General features: G+C 40.3%; 1 protein-coding gene across 2 annotated transcripts in view; it reads right to left on the bottom strand.

Annotated features, from left to right (window-relative positions):
* Positions 1-23053, bottom strand: part of LOC131672224 (probable proline--tRNA ligase, mitochondrial) — a 110845-nt gene that overhangs the window by 22341 nt on the left and 65451 nt on the right. For both annotated transcript variants that reach the window (XM_058949426.1, XM_058949351.1), the window contains one exon: positions 3672-3887. In XM_058949426.1, coding sequence (XP_058805409.1) covers positions 3672-3887 — 216 coding nt within the window. The remainder of the gene's footprint in view (positions 1-3671; positions 3888-23053) is intronic.

Consider the following 23053-nt stretch of genomic DNA (forward strand, 5'->3'; position numbering starts at 1 on the left):
TACACCGACATTGTCTCGTTTTCCAGTATTCTGTTAAATATAATTATAGAGTGTATAGGTGCAAATTTCTATCATCTAAGTATAAAAGAGAAGAACAGAATGGGAAGAATTCTACTACAACTGATCAAATATTTAAACCAAAATGGCGAGAGAATCCAAGATTTTTACGGGAGGTAAACAAAATCGCAGATAAGGAGCTATGTCCGCCCAACAAAAAAAGCGAATGAAATTATCAACACCCTATAAGTTTTATTGCCGCGTAACAAAAGCAGTAACCATATTACACTAGTGTATCCAATTTTAAGAATCATTACTAACCGTTTATTTATTTAGTTCTTTTTTCTTTTCATGTGCTGTAGGGCGATGAGCAAAAAGTCATTTTTCTGAAAAATATTTGAACTAGCTAATTTTCCATTATTCCGTCCCAGAACCGACGTAATAAATAAATCAGAGAAGCAAGAGAGGAGAGAAAATTCTACAACAACGCTGAGAAGAATCATGAAGGAATTCTAAAATATATAAATATCAAATATAATTTGAATGCGCAATTGTTATGTGAAAGTATACAAAATTAATTCGAATTTATATATAAAAATATATTAATTATTCTTTCTCATTTTTACATCAAAATTAACATAAAATCTATTCTCGATACTAGTACCTAGTCATATAATAAGTAGCAAGAGATAGCCGATAAGTAGAAAAGGACAGACAGCATTTCACACGAAATTTGTCTAAGACAGAGACAGACCATAACTTCATTAAAGACAACAAGAGAGATAGCTACATACTCGAATTATCGGAATCAAAATAGATACTACTTGTTAATTAATATTCATGGCTAAAAAGAATAGGAAGGGGAAGAATTAGCTAGAGTTTGCCGATGGCTTTAGCCAAGTACGAACGCTTTGGTTCCGACTTTTTTGGAATTACTTTGCGATTTTTCACAGCGATCATTTTAATTCTGCATTGTATAAAAATGCATTATAGTCCGCTAGTGCTTAACGTGCCGGAATTTATTTATTAGATGGTCACATTCATTCATTGTAATTATTATACTAATGGCAACAACGCATAACGGATTATGCAAGTTATCAACTTTGCCTAAATTTAAAAAGTATGTACTGCACGACTAGTTTACTAACCAGTTTGTTTATTCAAATCCAATTACTTATTTAACCGTCCTGTGTAAATGCACTGCCTCTCGGTGAAGTTGAAATTTATTAAAGTAGTGCAATGAAAAATATGTTATAGAGCTCACGCGTTTGTACTTTCAGCAATATTGCCGATTGTTTCTCATGATCGTCAACATGGATTCTCATTCGATTATTAATTCTATTTAAATTTTGTTTTCCTTGTCAATAATTATAATTACCGAGTCCCCACACTCATATATACATTTACACTCTACACCGAATTTATGTTATATTTTTACACGCTAAAAATATAACATAAATTCTTTTATTTAATAAAGCGGTTCATCAAATTATAATTCAATTATTTACCTAATTAGTACCTGAACTGTCCTTGATCTTGCCTGACTTTACATATTAATCTTAGCAGTCCAAGGATAGGCTGGATAAAAGGTCAAAACAACAATTTACATAAACTTGGACCCGAGTATTGCTATCAAGGTAAGCCGCGACCAATGCTCTAACAGCTAAGCCTAGATATCGTTTAATCCCGGCAGGTAAATAAACGTGACGTGTATTTTTTCCTTAAATATTACTATACCGAGTATACTCGTATTTAAGTGAAATCGAAAAATATTATTTTCTTATACTTGTTCAGACATCTTGCATTGATTTCACTTATTGCGGCAGAATAGTATTTCGCTGTACGTTGTTAACTGCAAGAGGCGAACATCTTGGCTGAATAACTGTTATGAAAAATTGGTCGCTCAAAACGATCTCCATTATGCTATTGATAATGTGCATTTGGGTTCGTCCGAAGATACATGGAGAATATACGGGCCGACGTATAGACACGCGCGAGTTTCCTTGAAAGTTACTATTTATCACCATTTGGATACAAAAATTTTATAACACAGAAGCTCGAAGTATTAAACGCATTTAAGGACTTACGCATCTCAACTATCGTTTTAGAATGACTGATGTAACGATCCTATCTATGAGTTCCTAGACTATTTTCTCATTTGCACTGTATTACGGCAACCTGCTAAACTCGCAAATCTACACCTATCAATTAGTATATTAAACGCGCCACCTTACATATTATATGATTGCATTAGTGCAAGAGTCAAATTTCATGACCATATAAGGAGCGTGACGTCACTCTACTTATAGATATAGATAGGCCAATTTTTATTGTTCATTTAAAATACGTTATTAAAAGTAATTTTAATGAACCAAAGTATTTCTTATATAGATTTTAGAGCATAAATTAAGATTATAATATTTTAAAGTACTTTTAACTATTGAATATTACTGAATTTTAATGTGCAAACTTAATTTATTTATAACTTTACAAATATTAATTATTGTAATAAAGCGAATACTCTAAGGTCATGATAACAATCCTAGGCACATGAATAAGAATTCGTTTTATTGATATCAACTTAAATACTATTGTTATCAATAAATAAATAATCAATAATTTATTTAAACAAATAAAAATATATTAATCGAAAGCGTTGATTTTGTACTTACTAACAGAATTGTTAGAATTGATCATTTTAAATAGCTGATTCTATATTTACGTTATAAGATTTGGTCAAAAACATAAATTAATGATTATTCAAATATTATTAAACAATTATTAGTATTTCTTATTTGTAATAATGTCTATAAGCAATAAGTTATTTTTCTATGTAAAGAATTTTAATTATTTTGTTATAAAATTGAATTAACTAACTTTGTTAGTTAATAACTTTTTACAATGATTTTTGCGATAAATGCAAATTATGCTTAAATTATCTATATTACGCTCTGTATTTTTTGCACTATTTTAAATTTCTTTAGCACTGTCCATTTTATTGTAAACAAGAGAAAATGATTTTGCACATTTACAGAAACAGCGTGAGAAGGGCTATCCTGTGTAAATGGAGCTCTAAAATTTGTTTATAAATAGGCTCAATTTTGCACATGTGAGAGGTATTCTCTCTTAGCCGTGCAAAGTGAGCGTTTGAGATTGAATAAACTTGGCTTATACCTAAGTTGTTTCTCTTTTGTGATTAGCTAAGCAAGCCTCTCCTATTGAGATTTATGCTTGACTCATAGAACACTTCGCGCTATAAGAAACTTAGGCTGACTCACATCCTTTTTCAAAGAAAGACTTAGGCTTTGCTTATAGGACACTTCGCATATAGGGTAAGAAACTAGGGTAAAGTTTATTTATCCTTAATTTCATTCCAAACAATCATATATATTTCATGGTATAAGCTTAATTTTTAAATTTAATATTAATATCATTACTTCAATTTCAAACGAATTCTTACTCAATAACGCAACAGACCATGAGAGTACGAACCAAATACAAATAATAGGTGATAAGTAACATCATACAGAGAGAAAGAAAAAGAGGGAGATCAATGCGCATCACGATACTGTGCTCATGTTTTCTTATGATTAGACTATATAAAACACTACATAAAAATTGGATTCATAAGAAAAGAAGATAAGATTAAATGAGATCATAAATAATTTTCTTACCTTGGGTGGAATTATACATATCTTATAGGGAACAAATTTTAAGGGCCATCTTATTTCTGAATTTGATGATAAGATTTCAATAGCTGCTGCTAATATACGTGTAATACCTAAACCATAACATCCCATTAATAGGTGTTGTTTCTTGTTATTATTGTCAATGAACGTAGCTTTTAATGACTCAGAATATTTAGTACCCAATAAAAATGTGTGACCAACCTAGAAAAATTGGTTTGATAGTAAATATTTGTTATCTGTTAGACAACTGTTAAAAAAAATATTTTATATCCTAATTTAATAATAATAATAATAATAATAATAATAATAATAATAATAATAATAATAATAATAATGCCGGGCTGGTCCAGTGAGTGGTAACACCTCACTGGGCTAATGCTTGCTTCCAACGCCCACGACGTGCCCGGTGGAAACGTTGTCCGTCGCGTCAATGCTCTGAGCAGCAACGCTATAACGGACACGGCCAAGAGGAAGATATGGCTCACAAATGACGCAAAAGATAATGGTATTCTGCCGATGTGTCCAACCATTAATCACTCATACACATACACACACACACACTACGCGAACACTCACACACACACGCCTTCTGGCAAACCGGAGAAGTGAATGCTCGGTGACCCTATAAACGGGTCTTACCGAAAAGCGAATGGTCGGGGACTCCTATAAACGAAGCCGCCCGAAAGCGAGAGAAGGGGATATCTCTAAACGGACTCTCCCCGTGAATGAAGCCCGGTTTCGCCTATGGGCACTCACGTACACGCACACACCACAGGGGGGAACACTGAACACACAGGGTAAACATACAGGGGGGGGACCTCAGGGGCCGTGCGTTGTCCCAGCGCGGTTCGTGGAGTCGCGACCACGAGGGAACTTCAGCACAACGGGACAAAACCAACAATATGAATATGCACAATGAAAACATTGATGTACCTCAAGTGGTAACTCCTTCTCAGGAGGAATCCACCCCGGGTTCCGATCGGGTGAAAGCCCCGGTGGCCACGGGCAGCGGCACAGATTTTGAGGGCCGCACTTTGTGCACGGGAATGGGGGGAAAGACAAGAAAAAACGACAAGAAACTACTGAACATACCGAGACGACAGAGGACGGACAGTGGGTCAAGCGGCGGCAGCGGGGTGAGCTACGTCTCTGCCGCTGAGGGCCAAGAACCAACGACAGGACGAACACCGACAAGAACTAGTGATACACGAGACGTGACGGTACCGCTGCGGCGCATACAAGTGCCACCTGCGCGGAAAAACGAGGGCTCCGAAAAGCAGACCTCCAACACTGACGCCGACATGAAAGACGTGGACAATGACAACGGACATATGACAGAAAACCTCCAGCTGTTTCGCACGCAGCTCAGGCGCATTGATGCCGCGCTCGAAAAGATGGAGGCACGGACTAAGATACAGAGAAATATTAGTACGGACATAACGACTAGTATGGCTGTAATAAAGGAGGCGGTGGAGATTGCATGGAGTGAATGCGACCGCCTAAATCCCCTCCTGGAGTCCGTAAACGATAGGAGGACAGAAAGACAGAAAAGAAAGAGGGAGGACACGGGGGCCAGCCCTGAGCAAGCCGTGGCCTATCAAAGGGTTGCGGACGAGTCAGGCTGGACCACGGTGAACTCCGCGAACAGAAAAAAGAGGAAGTCTAAACAGAAGACTAATGACCAAATGACGGAGACGACTTCCCTCAAACAGAAGACGCAACAGACTACCCCTGTGGTGGCGCTGGGCGCGCGGAGGGAGAGGCCACTAGCTTCGACATCCGCAGCGGCGGCGCCTATCCACGGGAACAAACGGCCCGAACTAGACAAGAACCGGCCCAGGGCGGCTGGTTCCCGCCGGAAGGGGGGGACCAACGTTATACTGGTACGGCCAAACGACGGACGAACGTACGCGGATATCCTGCGCCGACTAAAGACGGAGATTAATCCCGAGGGCTCTAAAGTGAGTATCTCGGGATATCGGAAGACTAAGGACGGAGGACTCCTCATGCGCTTTCGCTGTAACGCAGACGCAAGACGGAAGTTCCAGGAGAAACTCCAGGTTACTCTTGGAAATGAGGGTAATGTACGAGACATGACACACGGACAGACGCTAGAGATACTAGACCTCGACTGTGTTACAGACACGAATGATGTACAGAACGCATTGAAACGAGAAACAGGACAAGATGCGGACTTTAAGATCCATATTTTCGGACCGAATAAACACGACGTTTGTATGGCAGTGTTCGAAGCAGACAGAGACACGGCCCACAAACTGCTCAAGAAGGGCAGAATCAAGATCGGCCGGGTCAACTGTCGGCTGAGAGAAAGATTGACGGTCCCGAGGTGCTACCGGTGCCTCGGATACGGACATAGACGAACGGACTGCACAGGACCTGACAGAGGACAGTGCTGTTGGAGGTGCGGGGGGACCGGCCATGTCGGGAGAGCCTGCCCCACCAAACAGCCGACGTGCTTCCTATGTTCCGAGGCGCGTGCAACGGAGAGGGCGCACGTCCCGGGAACGGGAGCGTGCGCGGCCTACCGGGCAGCGCTGGAGGAGTGCCGGAAGCAGACACGACAATGACAGGAATCTTACAAGGAAACCTGCGTAGGTGCGAGGCAGCCCAGCTGCTTATATCACAGACAGCGAAGGAACGAAACGTAGACATACTGATACTGAGCGAGCAACTGTGGGACTTACGAGAACAGGACGGCTGGTTCTCGAATACCCTCGGTACGTCGGCCATATGGGTCAATGGCAAACCGGCTAGGAGAATACAAGCGTCTGGCAGGGGGGAAGATTACGCGTGGGTGAGGGTAGATTCCGTCACCTACGTTAGCGTATATTTGACCCCAAACTGCACGATGGCAGTGTACGAGGAAAAAGTCGGTAAGCTGGAAGACGCCCTCACAGGTCTCCCGGGTGACTTTGTCGTCGCGGGAGACATGAACGCAAGAGCGGTCGAGTGGGGTATGACAACGACGGACAAACGAGGAAGGCTGCTTCTGGAAATGGCCGCAAGGCTTGATCTGGTAGTGGTCAACCAAGGGACGACAACGACCTATAGACGACCGGGCTTCGGATACTCAATACCCGATGTGACGATGACGTCAGACAGGATCTCGTCGCGGATAAGAGGATGGCGGGTGACCGAGGACTATACAGCCAGCGATCATCAGCACATCGTCTTTGAGGTGACAGATCAATCGACGAACATACGAAACGGACAAACTAGAGACAGGACTTCAACGTATTGGAACTTACGACGACAAGATAGAGAGCTGTTTGACAAACTGCTAAGGGAGGCACCGTTACCCGCCGAGTCTGTCCCGGCAGAGCTTGGTCTGCGGGAGCGTGCCGAATGGATAACGGACAAGACAATGGAACTGATAACGGAACTGTGCGACGCCACGATGACTCAACGCAAGGGCCGAACGTACAAACGAGCAATGTACTGGTGGACGGACGAGATTGGCCTCCTCCGTGGGGAATGCATTGCCTGCCGCCGGAGGATGAACCGCGCACGGAAAAAGAGCAGACCAGACGCGGACGAACTATCGACAGCGTACAAGATGGCACGTAAGAGACTGACTACTAAAATAAAGGACAGTAAAAACCGATGCGCTAGACAGTTGTGTGAAGAAGTGCAGCGGGACCCCTGGGGACTTGGCTACAAGATTGTGACCAAGAAACTGGGGGCCCTTGGCCCTTCTGAACCAAAAGACAAAGACACCATGAAAGCAATAGTAGATGGACTTTTCCCAAACCAACCAGAGACGGAAGAAATGACGAACGAACAAGAGACGACAGTGCCAGAGTTTGTCGGGGCAGAGCTTATTAAGGCTGTGTCCACGATCAAGCCTGGTAAGGCACCCGGACCAGACGGTATACCGGGAGAGATCCTCCAGCAGATCGTGGGCGTACGTCCAGGACTCCTCCTGGATAAGTATAACGCGGTCTTACGTGCGGGCATTTTTCCCAGACGATGGAAGACTGCTAGACTGGTTCTCCTGCATAAAGGAAAAGGAGAGCCGAATAGTCCGTCTTCCTATAGGCCCCTGAGTCTTCTAGACACAGCGGGTAAACTTTACGAAGCGTTATTGAAACCAAGACTGACGAACGCGGTAACTGCAAACGGAGGACTTGCAGGAAACCAGTACGGATTCAGACGGGGCTGCTCAACTATAGGGGCGATTCGACAAGTGACCGACGCCTTTCGGCGGACGAGGCTCGTGTGCTACGGAGCGAGGCCAATAGTACTTCTCGCGACTCTTGATGTCAGGAATGCCTTCAACTCCGCTCGGTGGGGGGATATTCTGGAGGCCCTACAAACTTTCAGGGTTCCCGAATACCTGATGCGGGTGATGAGGGAGTACCTACACGACAGATGGATTCGATACGAGACGACCGACAGAACAGTGACCAGACGAATCACAGCAGGAGTCGCCCAAGGTTCAATCCTTGGACCCGACTTCTGGAACATACTGTACGACGCACTACTAAGACTACCGATGCCACCGGGGGTGGAGCTGGTTGCCTACGCCGATGATGTGGCTGTGGTGATAATAGCCCGTACCCCGGAGCTGGCGCAAATGCTTCTGAACCGCGCGATGTTACGAATCAATAGATGGATGACTGAACGCGGACTTAGCCTTGCCCTGGCCAAGACAGAACTCATCCTTCTGACGGGAAGCAGGATTAATACCCTGATTCCCATGATAGTCGGAGAGGTATCGCTGCGGACCAGTAGGGCGGTCGAGTATCTGGGGGTGACCCTAGATACGAAGATGACCTTCTGGCCGCACATACAACAGACAGCGAGGAAGGCGGCAGAGAGGACTTCCGCTCTCAGTCGTCTTATGGCAAATACATTTGGACCGAGACAATGGAAGAGACGACTACTGATGACAACGACCCACTCGATCATGCTCTACGGGGCGGAGGTGTGGGCCGACGCGTTGAGGGTCAAGAAATACTGCAAACGACTGACAAACGTACAAAGACAGGGAGCACTGAGGATAGCCTGCGCCTACAGGACAGTCTCGGCTGAGGCTGTCCTGGTGGTGGCGGCGGTTATCCCGATAAACATGCTCGCCAGAGAGCGGAAACGCGTGTACGAACGAAACAGCGACATGACCAGAACGGAAGCTGCCCAGGACGAAAGAACTAGGACGATGACGGACTGGAACAAACAATGGAGGATAAGCACGAACGGAGCATGGACTAGACGACTCATTGACGACCTGAGACCGTGGACGGAGAGGCAATTTGGGGAAGTGAATTTTTACCTGACCCAGTTTCTTACCGGCCACGGGTACTTCAGGAAATATCTGTTTGACAGAAACAAAGTTAACAGCGCCGACTGTAAATACTGTGGATATAAATGTGATGACGCAGAGCATACATTTTTCAAATGCTCACACTGGAACGACGAAAGGCAAAGACTGGAGACGACACTTGGAAACATCACGCCCAACAACATTGTGGCAAAGATGCTACAAGACAAAGACTACTGGACGGTAACGGCAACGTACGTTGAGACTATCTTACGAGGGAAAAAGGCGGACGGTTGCCTGGAAGTCGAGTGTTAGACGAGAAGAATGCGAGAGTAAATGGTATGAACAAATGGATGAATGTGAATAAACGGACGTAACGAAACGATACAGGACCCGTGGACAACGAGAGGACTTGACGCGGTTCTCCAGCGGGAAGTAATGCTTACGCGGTTCCTCGCTGGAGAATGGTGTAGGTGGACTTTACTACTCTTCCCCGGATGGTTTACCCTCCGGTTGAAGAGAAGCGGGATTTGGGTGGTCAGCTGGTCTTCGACGACCCGGAGGCTCCTTGCGTTCGATTGATAGATCGCTTGAAACAGCCCGGTCTGAGAGGATCAGCGAGTCACGTCACACGGCGGGTGGGAGAGTGTAGGTGGGTAGCTTCGGTGAACTGCCGTCACACTCCAACCGTTATGGTCCATGAGGATTTATCCTGTTTTTTTACCACCATAAAAAAAAAAAAAAAAAAAAAAAAAATAATAATAATAATAATAATAATAATAATAATAATAATAATAATAATAATAATAATAATAATAATAATCCTGCCACGGCTGAGGGGGTGGCGGGTGGTCGAGGACTATACAGCCAGCGACCATCAATACATCGTCTTCGAAGTGGCGGGACGGACAGAAACGAGACAGACGAGAATCCACCAACCCCCACGGTGGAACCTTAACAAACTTGACCGACAAAAATTTTCGGAGGAGTTGATGGCGGCATCAGCCCCGGGGTCGAAGATTCCTCTTGAGCTAACGGGCCGGCGAAGAACGGAAAAACTGACAGACGAGACGGCGAAATTAATAAACAACTTGTGCACCAGCACAATGACGAAACGACGACAGATACAAAAAAGACGACCACAATACTGGTGGACGGATGAAATAGGGGAGCTACGCAAGATATGCCTGGCAAATCGGCGACGTGCGACGAGGGCTGAAGGTGGACTCGAAAGGGAAAACCTTCAGGCCGCGTACAAGACAACACGAAAGACGCTGCCGCGAGCAATACAAGACAGCAAGACGCGATGCTGGAGGAAGCTCTGCGAAGGGGTGAACGAGGATCCCTGGGGGATAGGATACAAAATTGTCACCGGCAAACTAGGGGTCCGAGTTGCACCCGAACTCAAAGACGCCGAAACAACAGGACGGATCGTTGACGAACTATTTCCGACGCATCTGATTCAGAAGAACGTGACGGACGACGCTGATGCATCGGTGCCCCCGTCTTTGCCGCTGAGGACCTTATCAGAGCAGCGAATGCAATGAAGATGGGCAAGGCCCCGGGACCAGACGGAATACCGGCCGAGATTCTCCGGCTCGTAGCTCGTCTACGGCCGGAGATACTTCTCGACCTGTACAATACGTGCTTGACGACAGGAACGTTGAGCGATCGGTGAAAAGAGGCGAGGCTCGTTCTTATTCCAAAAGGTAAGGGCGACCCTGGCACGCCTTCGGCCTACCGACCGTTGAGTTTACTTGACACTACTGGTAAACTCTTTGAACATTTACTCAGACCAAGACTGACGGACGCGATACAGGCCGGAGGGGGTCTCTCAGATTTGCAATTCGGCTTCAGGAGGGGTCGGTTGACGATTGGAGCGATCCAAAAGGTGATTGATTCTTTCCTGGAACTAGACAGACACTGCCATGCGGCGCGACCCATTGTGCTGCTAGCGACGCTCGACATCAGAAATGCCTTTAACTCGGCCAGGTGGGTGGACATCTTAGAGGCGCTGAAAAGCAACATTCGGGATCCAGCCATACCTGCTTCAGGTTGTGGAGGATTACCTCAAAATCAGACGGATAACGTACAAGACGATCGAAGGACATGTAACGAGACAGGTCACCGCTGGAATGGCACAGGGGTCGATACTGGGACCTGACTTCTGGAATGGCTTATTCGATAGCTTGCTTCGGCTTGGGATGCCGCTTGGAGTGACCCTCGTCGCCTACGCTGATGACGTGGCGGCGGTGATTACGGAGAGGTCCTCCGAGCTGGCGCAGCTGGCGTTGAACCAGACTATGAGACGAGTCGGACGATGGATAACAGACCACGGACTACAACTCGCAAGGGAAAAAACGGAACTGATGTTTCTCACGAAAAAACGTATACAGATGATACTGCACATGAGGGTGGGAACATGCGAGATGGAGACCAAGAGGGAAGTCAAGTACCTTGAGGTAACCCTCGATACGAAGATGACCTTCTGGCCTCATATACAGAAAACAACCCGGAAAGCTGCAGAGAGGATAGCATCCTTTAGTCGCCTGATGGCAAATACGAAAGGACCCAGATCGGGAAAACAACGACTGTTAATGGCGACAGCTCACTCGATCCTTCTATACTGCGCGGAAATATGGGCAGATTCCCTGAAGACAAAGAAATACTGTAAATCGATGATGATGATACAGAGACAGGGTGCACTGCGAATCGCTTGCTCCTACCGAAGAGTCTCTGCGCAGGCTGTTTTGGTGGTGGTTGGCGTAATACCCGTGGATCTTCTGGCCTTTGAACGCAAAAGGATCTATGGGAGCAGCGCAGACATAGGACAAAAGAACGCGGCAATCGTGGAACGCGAAAGGATGATCGACATGTGGCAAGACCGATGGACAGAAGAACGAGGTAGCAAATGGACGAGACGACTGATACGGGACGTGAGACCGTGGCTCGGAAGGAATTTTGGTGATATAAATTTTCACTTCACCCAGCTCTTAACGGGCCACGGGTACTTCCGACGGTACCTTTACAATATGAACAGACTACGAACACCCGACTGTAAGTACTGCGGACACGAACGAAACGACGCGGAACACACGTTTTTCGCGTGTGACCGCTGGACAAGACTCAGACGGGAAATGGAAGAAACGGTCAGCAGCATCAGCCCCGATAACATCGTGGCTCTGATGCTGCTTAAACCCGAATGGTGGCGCTTAGTCGCTACCTATACGAAAACTATACTGAGACGTAAGAACGCTGACGGCTGCCTGACAGATGACTGAGCAGACGAAGTGACGCGACGTAACGAGGTACGGAGAAACGACACGAACGGATGAACACAGACAGAACCTCCAGTCAGAAGTAATATCAACATAGTCCCTGGCTGGGGGAAGAGCACCAAGGAGATGGCGGTTTAGTGGGTAGGCCTATTTTTTTTCGGGGAGTCCCACATAACCCATCAGTCAGCAAGACTAAGGAGAATCCGCAAAAAGGATTACGCATCTCCTTGTAAAAAAAAAAAAAAAAAAATGACGCAGGCAACAAAATTAGAAAAGTGAACAGGCCTTGAGCCATGACTAGATACTTCCGAAGGTTTTTGAGTTGCTGAATCTAAATCCGGCGGCAGAATTTACCCATCACATCAGATTCCCGAGTTATCTTAACCTAAAAGTGCAAAAAACACTATTTTCGGCGAACTTTGAGGTTACGTACAATCTCTACTGAAAGTTTTTTTTAACGGCCGACGGTATCTCAAAGAAGAATTCTAACCCTTCAAAACCCTTCTTTTAAATTTGAAAAATCTTTTTTTTTCGTTGAGATATCGATGCTTGAAGCTCTACACATCTCGCATAAATTAAAGGAATAAATAAAATTCCTAATTTTTTTTAGCAATTTTCAGCAGGCTTTATTTCAGTGATAAATTGTCGTACAGGAAATAAACAATATAGCTTTTGAATCTTGAAGACTCTAAATTTCGAATTTTTTGGTTACAAATTTTTCGGAAAACCTGTATCCATGCAATTCTTGGATAAAGCACAAAAAAAATGTTCCAAAATTTTTACCTTATGATTTTACTCAACGGGCATGAAAAAATTTTTTCGAGCTAGACCAATGCATAGGTCGCATAGCCTGTTCATTCAGCTTCAATTTGCTTTTCGCGGGAGTCAGATACGACCGTTTATCTTTCAGATATCGAATTTAAATACAAAAGGATTCTTTTTCACTCAACTGCCGATATCTCTGAAACTACCGGTCGCCCAGCAAACGAACAAAGAGTTTCGTTTTCTGCAGAAGATTTCCTACGAAAATCTGTCACGGTTGATTGGAAAAACAATTTCTTTCCACCTCTAACGTTAACGTGAAAAAAGAGCAACAAAGTGCCAATTTCCCTTTTTTTGGTTAATCTACTGTATCTTCGGCAATATTAGGGGAAAAACTTAGGTTAGAAAAAAATTTTAGTGTCTAACGTACCCCAAAGACCACCCTAAATTTTTAGATTGATCTATTCAGAGGTTTTCTTAGACCGATTGATTGAAATTTTGAAAAAATTAAAGATACGAGATTTTTGTTCTTTAAACTTGACTTAATCTTTTTGAAAATCAATAATTTCTTTTTTTTCGACTTTTTACTCAATTTTGAGTTTTCTGAAGATTGATTAACAAAAAAAAATCCAAAATTTTGAAAAACAAATTTTTCTCACGCAAAAAAATTTCCGTATAATTTCCTTAAAAAGATATCAAAATAATCAACAACAACAAATGTGGAAAACGGCTCACCCTGAAGGCCATCCCTGTAACTTCCCGCTAACTTATTTTTTGGAAAATTAAATTTTCATAATTTTTTAAATTAAATAAAAACCAAGAGGTCATTTATGACTTACCTCGTTGAAGCTATGGATACATTCAAACCTCTTTTTTCCTAAAAAAAATTTTATTGAATAGAATTAAAGTCGATATCCCGAAGGTGCCCATGGTACTTATTTCGTGAAATTCTGAGGGATAAAGTTTTTACGTTTTCTACAGAGTCATTATGTGACACAAATCAGTTTTTTTCAAAACTTTTCGACTTCTGGTAATAAAAACCAACCAACAGTTTTTTCATTATTTTTAAAAAAAATTACTGACAGCAGCTTCCAATTTATCCCATAATGCCTCCCAGGTGACATTTATCTGCCTCAGAAGTCGCTCGGCTAGTGATCTTTGTTCAGGAAGGGTACAGATATCGAGAGGTTGGTGAAGAACTCGGTGTAAGTGCTTCGGTTGTGTCTTGTGCGTACAACCGATTCCGGGAAACAAATCGATACCAACGACGTGTTGGACAAGGACGACATCGAGCAACGACTCGTTGAGATAATCGAGCAATCATTCGATAGGCTATCCAAGACCATTTTCTCCAGCAAACGTCATCGCTCGAAACTTCCCGAATCGTCAACAACAGCGACAACAACAACAACAACAACAACAACAACAACAACAACAAAAACAACAACAACAACAACAACAACAACAACAACAACAACAACAACAACGACGACGACGACGACGACAGCCGCGAAACATTTCTCGATCGACGGTAAGAAATCGCCTTCGCGAATCTGGACTTCGTGCTCGAACTGCTGCGCGTGTATCGATGTTCACCGTTGCACATCGTAAAGCTTGTCTGCAGTACGATCACAACTATGTGAACTGGTTAATGAGAAATTGGAACAGCGTTTTTTTTCCGACGAGTCTCGGTTTTGCGTGCATGGTAACGACCTAAGACCTCGAGCTTGGCGTTGTACAGGTCAACTTTATCAACAGCGTTTTATTCGACCCATAATTGTTTACGGTGGAGGATCGGTGATGGTTTGGGCTGCAATTTCACGGGATTCTCGTACTCCTTTAGTGATTGTTCGAGATACTCTCAATGCTAGGCGTTACATCGACCGAATCTTGCTACCTCACGTGTTACCGTTAGCACGAAACAGGAGAGTATTTATTTTTATGCAAGATAATGCTAGGACTCACACAACGAATATCACCCATCAATTCTTTCAGAGAAACAACATCAGATTGTTGAAGCAACCTGCAATGAGTCCTGATCTGAATCCCATAGAGCACGTCTATTATTATACATACTGGGCCGCCGATTGCGTTAAAATTATCCCCATCTGAACAATTTAGCAGAATTAAAGAACGCTCTGATAAGAGTTTGGCGTCAGATCCCTCAACGGATGATCCGAAATTGCATTTCGAATATACGACAAAGGTTGCTAGCTGTAATTAGAAGTAAAGGCGGGAACACTCAATACTGAACACATACACATCACACACTTTAGAAAATGAGTTTGGAGTTGTAAAATACCGTGGAGCTGATGAACAACGGGGTCTCATTTCTTCTAGAAATTGCTTACACGACACTGACACATATACCCTTCGGAAAATGAGTTTGGAGTTTTTAAATATTGTGAAACTGACAAACCACAGAGTCTCATTTTTTCCGAAGAATCTGACTGACACACGTGCTTAAGCACAAAAGAAGCGTAAATCCGACCGAGCAACTTCCACATGGTATGCTTTGGATAACGCTAATGCCGGAGGTAAATCAGTAATCAATCAAAAACCTTGTTTGTCTTGAAAACGAAAAAAATTTTGTTTTCCAATCAACCATGACAGATTTTTGTAGGAAATCTTCTGCAGAAAACGAAACCCCCTGTCCGTTCTCTGGGCGACTAGTAGTTTCAGAGATATCGACAGTTGAGTGAAAAAGGATCCTTTTGCATTCAAAATTCGATATCTCGAAAACAAATGGTCGTATCTGACGCCCGCAAAAATCAAATTGAAGCTGAATGAACAGGCTATGCGACCTATGCATTGGTCTAGCTTGAAAGAAGTTTTTCATAGAGTAAAATAATAAGGTAAAAATTTTGGAATTTTTTTTTGTGCTTTATCGAAGAATGACATGGCTACAGATGTTCCGAAAAAATTGTAACCAAAAAATTCGAAATCTTGAGTCTTCAAGCTTCAAAAGCTGTATTTTTCTATTTCCTAAACGACAATTTTTCACTGAAATACAGCCTGTTGAAAATTGCCAAAAAAATTAGAAATTTTTTTTGTTCCTTTAATTTATGCGAGAAGTGTATATTTTGACGATTTTGTTAGTAGACAGAAACGGCAGGATTCTCTTCATAAGATATTTCCAGGCTGAAAGACTACAGTTTGGTCCATGACGACTGTATGTATGTGTGTGTATATATATATATATATATATATATATATATATATATATATATATACATACGTACATACATATATATACAGGGTGTGTTATTTTAATTTGGACCGTAGAATTACTAAAAACATTGCCTAGTATACGAAAAGTGTTTCAGGTAAAAGTTGTATGATTCAAAGAGGGTCAACTGACGAGAACATTAAACTTGACCTTCAATGTGATTTTCAAGGTTATATGAAGGTCAACTTTATTTTTTCAAATATCGTCAAAATACAAAACTTTAAACATTGATATCTCAACGAAAAAAAAATTTTTTAATTTGAAATAAAGATTTTGAAAGGTTAAAATTCTTCTTGAGATGCCGTCGGCTGTTTAAAAAAAAACTTTTAGTAAAGATTTGATATAACCTCAAAGTTAGTCAAAAACAGTGTTTTTTGGACTTTTAGGTTAAGATTCGGGAACCTGACGTGATGGTCAAAATCTGCCGCCAGATTTGGATTCAGCGACTCAAAAACCTTCGGGAGTACCTAGTCACGGTTCTAGATCTTTTTGACTGTTGCCCTGTATACTCATAATCATAACAGTACAGCAGCTGATATTGGTTCTAGGAAATAACACGAGTTATGTACAAAGCCTAAATAAAAATGATGTTTGGATAGTCAAGAAAGATAATAAAAAAGTTAAACTTCTTCTTACACGGAGCATGAAAGAAACTTTGGGACTGATACGTGAAGAATATCAAAATATTAAATTTTGAAGCTCACAGTTCTATAGACTACGGTCAAAATATAGATCGATAAATTCCATAAATGAAAAGTGTCCTTGTTCCATTGTGCAAATTTTGATCTTTATGTAGTTTGACTTAAAAACTTTATAACGAGTAGTAATTTCGACTTGAAAACAATTCAATTTAAAATCTTTTCAATAATGATGTGCTCTTCAATTACAATCGTATACTCTTTAAAAAATGTCTATCATGCCCTGTCAGAAAAATTATCACTTTAGATTTATTGGAACTAAAAGATTACAACTAATCGGAAAAAAATTCCTTTTGACATTTGCATGAATGGAGACATAAATATTTTTTATTTTTAGAATCAACTTACATAGTGTACTATAAAGATGATATTACATATTTATATAATAAGTATTCACAGAAATGCTAATGAAGCAGGAAAAAAGTTCACAAAGTCTAATTCATAGCACTTTGTTACGCTCACTGTGTATGGTGATTAATGAAATTGTATATTTTTATCAGCTTCATTGTCTTATCGCACGTATTCAATCCCACTCAATCTTTCGTTGAAATAGTCACTTATAATTCTTTTAATGATTGTAGCATGTTTGCTTCACTAATTTCCTTTTACAAATAAATAGTGCGTGCAATCGCAGACAGACGGTAGCAAAGTTGATATTTAGGTCACAAACAAAATGAATTTACTTCATTATTAAAGGCGCTAAATTAAAAGCGCTAAAACTGTTTAACGTACAACGAGAGAGGAAGAAAGAGAGAGAGAGAGAGAGAAAGAGAGAGAGAGAGCGAGAGAGAGCGAGAGAGAAAGAGAAACAAAACGGTGCTTTTGGTATATGCATACGACACAAGCAAACACGTTGTCATTGGCACAGCGCTCAAAGTCAATTTTGTCTTCACCATAGTTTACGAGATCTGTAACTGCAAATGGCATAGTAACTCCACAACGGCGTCAATGAATCAACAATAGAACAAACAATAACAAAGGAAAGCCATTCATGTAATGTATTGTAATTCATTAATGTAATGACATAAAAAACATAATATTTAACTATTATATTTATTATTGAATAATATATGTAATGATAATTGTTGATTGTAAGTATTTGCTGATTCGAGATACTAAAGTATGTTAAAAATAGTATGTGCAAGGATTTGATACTAAGATGGAATAACTAGAATTTAAAACTTCATCATATGTATCTCATAACTCATGAATAAAAATCTCACCTTCTTCTTCTTTTTTGTTTTAATAAAAAATGAATAACAGAAAATATTGAAAATATTTTTCTAAGAAAAAAATATTACGGCTGACATTTCTATTTCAAAGTTATACTCAAACTTATTGTTTTTTTTAACAATAATTTTCCATTATTTCATCTGTGACGGTGTAAGCTGGTCATAGCCTACACCGTATGCCTGTATTCTCTCTCTCGGGCGAAGGCACACGGCCGGCATCAAACGCACGTTATTATCACGTGCCTGATGTCTGCCCTTTTTATTTTCAGCAACGCACGAGAGCGGAGGACGAGGCCAGGGACGCGACGACGCGATCGAACATTGAGAGCGAGAGAGAGAGAGAGAGAGAGAGAAACTATAGTCTAGTGGTTGGGCTTAGCGCGCGGCACTTGTCGCGACCGGCATTGCCGCGTGCCGCCGATTAGGAGGCGAGTGGGGGGAGAAGGCGTGAGTAGCCGGCTCTCATGCACTCGCGACAGTGACGCGCACGTACGCGAGAGTAATCGGCCGCATTAGTTGGTGACCATCGCTGCGAAGCCTGCCCCCTTTGTTCGGGAAGAAGTCGGCGTTCCTCGACAGATTGGCCGGACTGGATTCTCTCTGCCAGCGACGCAGCAGTCAGGAGGTTTTCCTGCAAGAAGCCGTCATCAAGACAACACCCGACGGGTTCTTCTGCCAAATCGCCGGCCACACAGCAGCCAAGGGTCTTCCTGCCAAGCCGCCGGTGGGACACCTTCTAGATTGCCAGCGACAGCGACGTCCGCCGAAATTGATCAGGTCATCTATTCCTCTCTCTCTTTATATCTCTCCTTTTCCTTGGCGATTTTCACGATTCGCGTTGCTACGCCAGGCTTCCCCGAGCCGGCGTAATTTTCGGCAGTGTTTAGTATAAGTTGTCGTTTGAGCCGGTTAACGAGGTGACATGGCGCTAACGTGCCGGTCATCTCGTTTAGAATAAGTTCGCGTGTTATTAGTATTAAGTGGTTTGTACTCTCGTCGGCACTCGAGGTAGTGCGTTTATAATAAACGGTTTATTAACGAAATTGAGTGTACGTGAAGTTATTTTACCCGCTGTTCTCCTTCCTGCTTTACTTGGAGCGATACACCGCCTCCCTTACCTTCCCCCTTTATAAATAATTGGTAATAGTGGTGAATTTATCGGCATTGCACGCCGACGCTATTACACATCTAAATTCTTACGGTGAATTCTTTTTTTTTTTATCGTAACAAGAAAATCTATTAATAAGTAGGATACGTAAATTAATTTATTCTAATGATCGTCAGTTATAACATTTGTGCAGGCGTACAGTGATCTATATGAGTCAACCTATTGTATATAATATCAACGAATATAGATGCATTCATCGATAATATAGACTATACAAGTATATAGTAAGGCTGATGGCGGCAACCAGTCAACCACGTTATTTTACATTGATAAAACGTTGTTAATTACAAACATTATTAAAATATTGATCCTGGCTTAAATAAAAAATGAAGAAATACAATTCTTCAATAGCTGTAGCTTACAGTGAGTATGACATGGTTTTACTGAATAGCATGAGTAACCTGCGTGATCAACTATATATAATTTTATATTCAAAAAAAAGTCTAACATGCTTTGTAATAACTAAATCAATCAATCAATATTCAAAAATAAATTTAAATTGAAAATATATTAAAATCATAATTCACGATGTAAATAATTATTTTTTGCGTTATCTAAACATTAAGGGGATGTCATAACAAAATTCACACCTAGTTTCCGTTATACGCGAATAATTTATAGTTTACAATAAATATCGCAGTCATCCGCACTTCTTTAAATCATGCCAAAACGCGGATGGTCCTTATTCTTGTTAAACACTGAATAATAAACACGCATAACGAAAACTACAATAGCGTGTTGACGAAGTGTCTTTACGCTGCATGATTTTGTAATCGTCAACATTCATTCGATACTCATTTTTTAATAATAAATTACTGAGGTTATCGACCTTGAGGAACAATCTAAAGAATAATAAAAAACTGTTACATTCTATGAAAAGTCAATATTCTTCGGGTATAACATGATTTTTATGATGATTATGTCTTCATTTGACATAATAAACTTTTAAATCTAATAATATAATCATATTTTCAAATTTCTCTGATTCTATATACATTTTTTAATATTCCATGTTCATTTTTTTCCAGGTTGGATAAGGTATTATGTTGAGTTTCGATTGATCCACGACGTGCTCCCAGTAGAATTTAATAAATTTAGCCCGAAACATTTTGTAAATGTTTCGCAAATACTATTGGATTTAAATTTCACATGATCTTAGCGATGAACGTCGTGGATCAATCGAAACTCAACATAATACCCCAAACGTCGGATTTCGCGCTATGTGCGAATCCGGGGTCAAAAAGAGGGGTTTCCATTACAAAAAACACTTCGACCTTGAAATGACCTTCAAAGTGAGGTTAAAGATCAAAGGTTTTTGGTGCATTAGGTGACCCACTCTGTTCTGAACAAATTTTGTAGAGGTCATTTTTCGATATCTTAAAAATTAAAAAAACGCTTTTAGGCAGTTTTTCAAGCATTTGACCTTAAATCGACCTTTTCAAGGTCATGAAAAAAAATTTAAAAATATCTTTGTGGACGTAAAATTTCCGGCTCTTTTCGAATCCGAAGTCAAAACTAGGGGTTCCCATTTAAAAAAAACAATTCGTCCTTCAAATGACCTTAAAAACGATGTTCAAGGTCAAAACTAATTATACAGATAGATGGCCCCCTTTGTCGTAAACAACTTTAATCTGAAACATTTTTCACAAAAACACGAATTTTCGATTTTAAAATGGCTGTACGGATGGTCTGGAACACCCGGTATACATAACCAAACCAAACGAAATATTTTTAACCAAACCAAATCTTTGCTAAAAAATCGATCTAGCATAAATTCACAAAAAATTACAAAATTGAAAAAATCAAATCCAGTAATTATTTACAAATTCAACATTTTAAATACAGTATTGTATATATTTATGTAAAAAACATCAAAGTATTAATAACGTTCATTGTATACACTCAGCCCAGCATTTTATTTATTTTTTTCGTTATCATTATGCATGAGCATAATATGAACTTTTTACATACATGAAAAAAAGATATATAAATACAACTTTATTTGTATTTGGAACTACGTATTAGACATAGTTGTTCTGTACTATACAAAATTTTGTGTTGCTTTTTTCAAAAATAAATAACTTGAAAATAATTAATAGGTTAAAAAAAATTTTTATTTATCATGTCTCAATTCCTAATTAACCCATTAAGGCCCATGCCAAACCTGGAAAAGATAGCGCCAAACTAACTATGCCAATCGTAGCTAAATCGAAAAAAAAAATACCCGTGTTTTTTCTTTTGCCATTTTCAATTGTTTATAAAAAATTATTTAAACAAATTATCAAAAAGTTATTATTTTCAAAAAACTGATAGCGGCAATCGATTCTACGGGAAAAAACATGACAGAAATGTATATAACGTTTTTTTGTCAGACGTCAATTTGTTAGTGTAAAACGGCTATAAACAATTGCAAGTCTGTCAGGTACATGTGTATACGCCAAATCCCAAGCAAAATCTATTGCCGATAGCGCCAAACTAACTATGCCAATCGTAGCTAAATCGAAAAAAAAATACCCCTGTTTTTTCTTTTGCCGTTTGCAATTGTTTATAAGAAATTATTTAAACAAATTATCAAAAAGGTATTATTTTTAAAAAACTGATAGCGGCAATCGATTCTACGGGAAAAAACATGAAAGAAATGTATATAACGTTTTTTTGTCAAATGTCAATTTGTTCCAAAAACAAATAACTGTAAAATAAATGTACTAGAAATGTTCAAATATACTAAAAACTTTTGTAATGAAAACTGAATCCATAATATTACATAAAACCGTTAGCCCGCCTCTCAAACGTGATCTCTAACACGGTTTCAATAGAAAAAAAATTTTGCAAACTCTTTCCAACTTCGTAACCCAACAATTACTATGTTAGTCAAATTTCCAAATGTACAATTTGTGAAAATTCAAAGCTTTCTGTCCTATTTTCTTAAACAAATTGACGTCTGACAAAAAAACGTTATATACATTTCTTTCATGTTTTTTCCCGTAGAATCGATTGCCGCTATCAGTTTTTTGACAATAATAACTTTTTGATAATTTGTTTAAATAATTTTTTATAAACAATTGAAAATGGCAAAAGAAAAAACACGGGTATTTTTTTTTACGATTTAGCTACGATTGGCATAGTTAGTTTGGCGCTATCTTTCCCAGGTTTGGCCTGGGCCTTAATGGGTTAATAAGTTATTTATTAGTATAATTATTTATTTCATATAATCATATAAGTAATTCTTTTTTGTTTTTTTTAATTAAAATTATCAAATTCAAAAGCGCTTAAGACGTTCTAAAAATGCGAGAAATAGACGTAACGCTACAAATCATCATAATGATCGAAATAATGAACAAATTGTATGTAGTGACAATGGTGTAAATGATCAGCAAGTAAATGCTGTAGTAGAAGATTACTTAGGAAAAATGGATATATTATTTGCACATTGCAATGCAAAACATTTTGCATCAGAGAAGGTTGCAAATAAAGGTTTTTCTTTTAATGATTGTTGTTCCCATGGGGATATAGCTTTAGAAAGTACACCAGATTTTCCTCCAGAACTGTTCATTTTATTTGATGGAAGTCATTATAAATCAAATAATTTTTTTGAACATATTCGTTTTTATAATAATTTACTTTGATTCGCCTCTTTTAATGCTAATTTAGTTAATTTTCAATCACGCCGCCCTGGACCATATTGTTTCAAAATTCATGGTTCATGGACACGAATGGTC

Source organism: Phymastichus coffea, unplaced genomic scaffold (assembly GCF_024137745.1).
Source record: "Phymastichus coffea isolate CEN01 unplaced genomic scaffold, Cenicafe_Pcof_1.1 PCOF00001, whole genome shotgun sequence".
Classification (NCBI taxonomy): Eukaryota; Metazoa; Arthropoda; class Insecta; order Hymenoptera; family Eulophidae; genus Phymastichus; species Phymastichus coffea.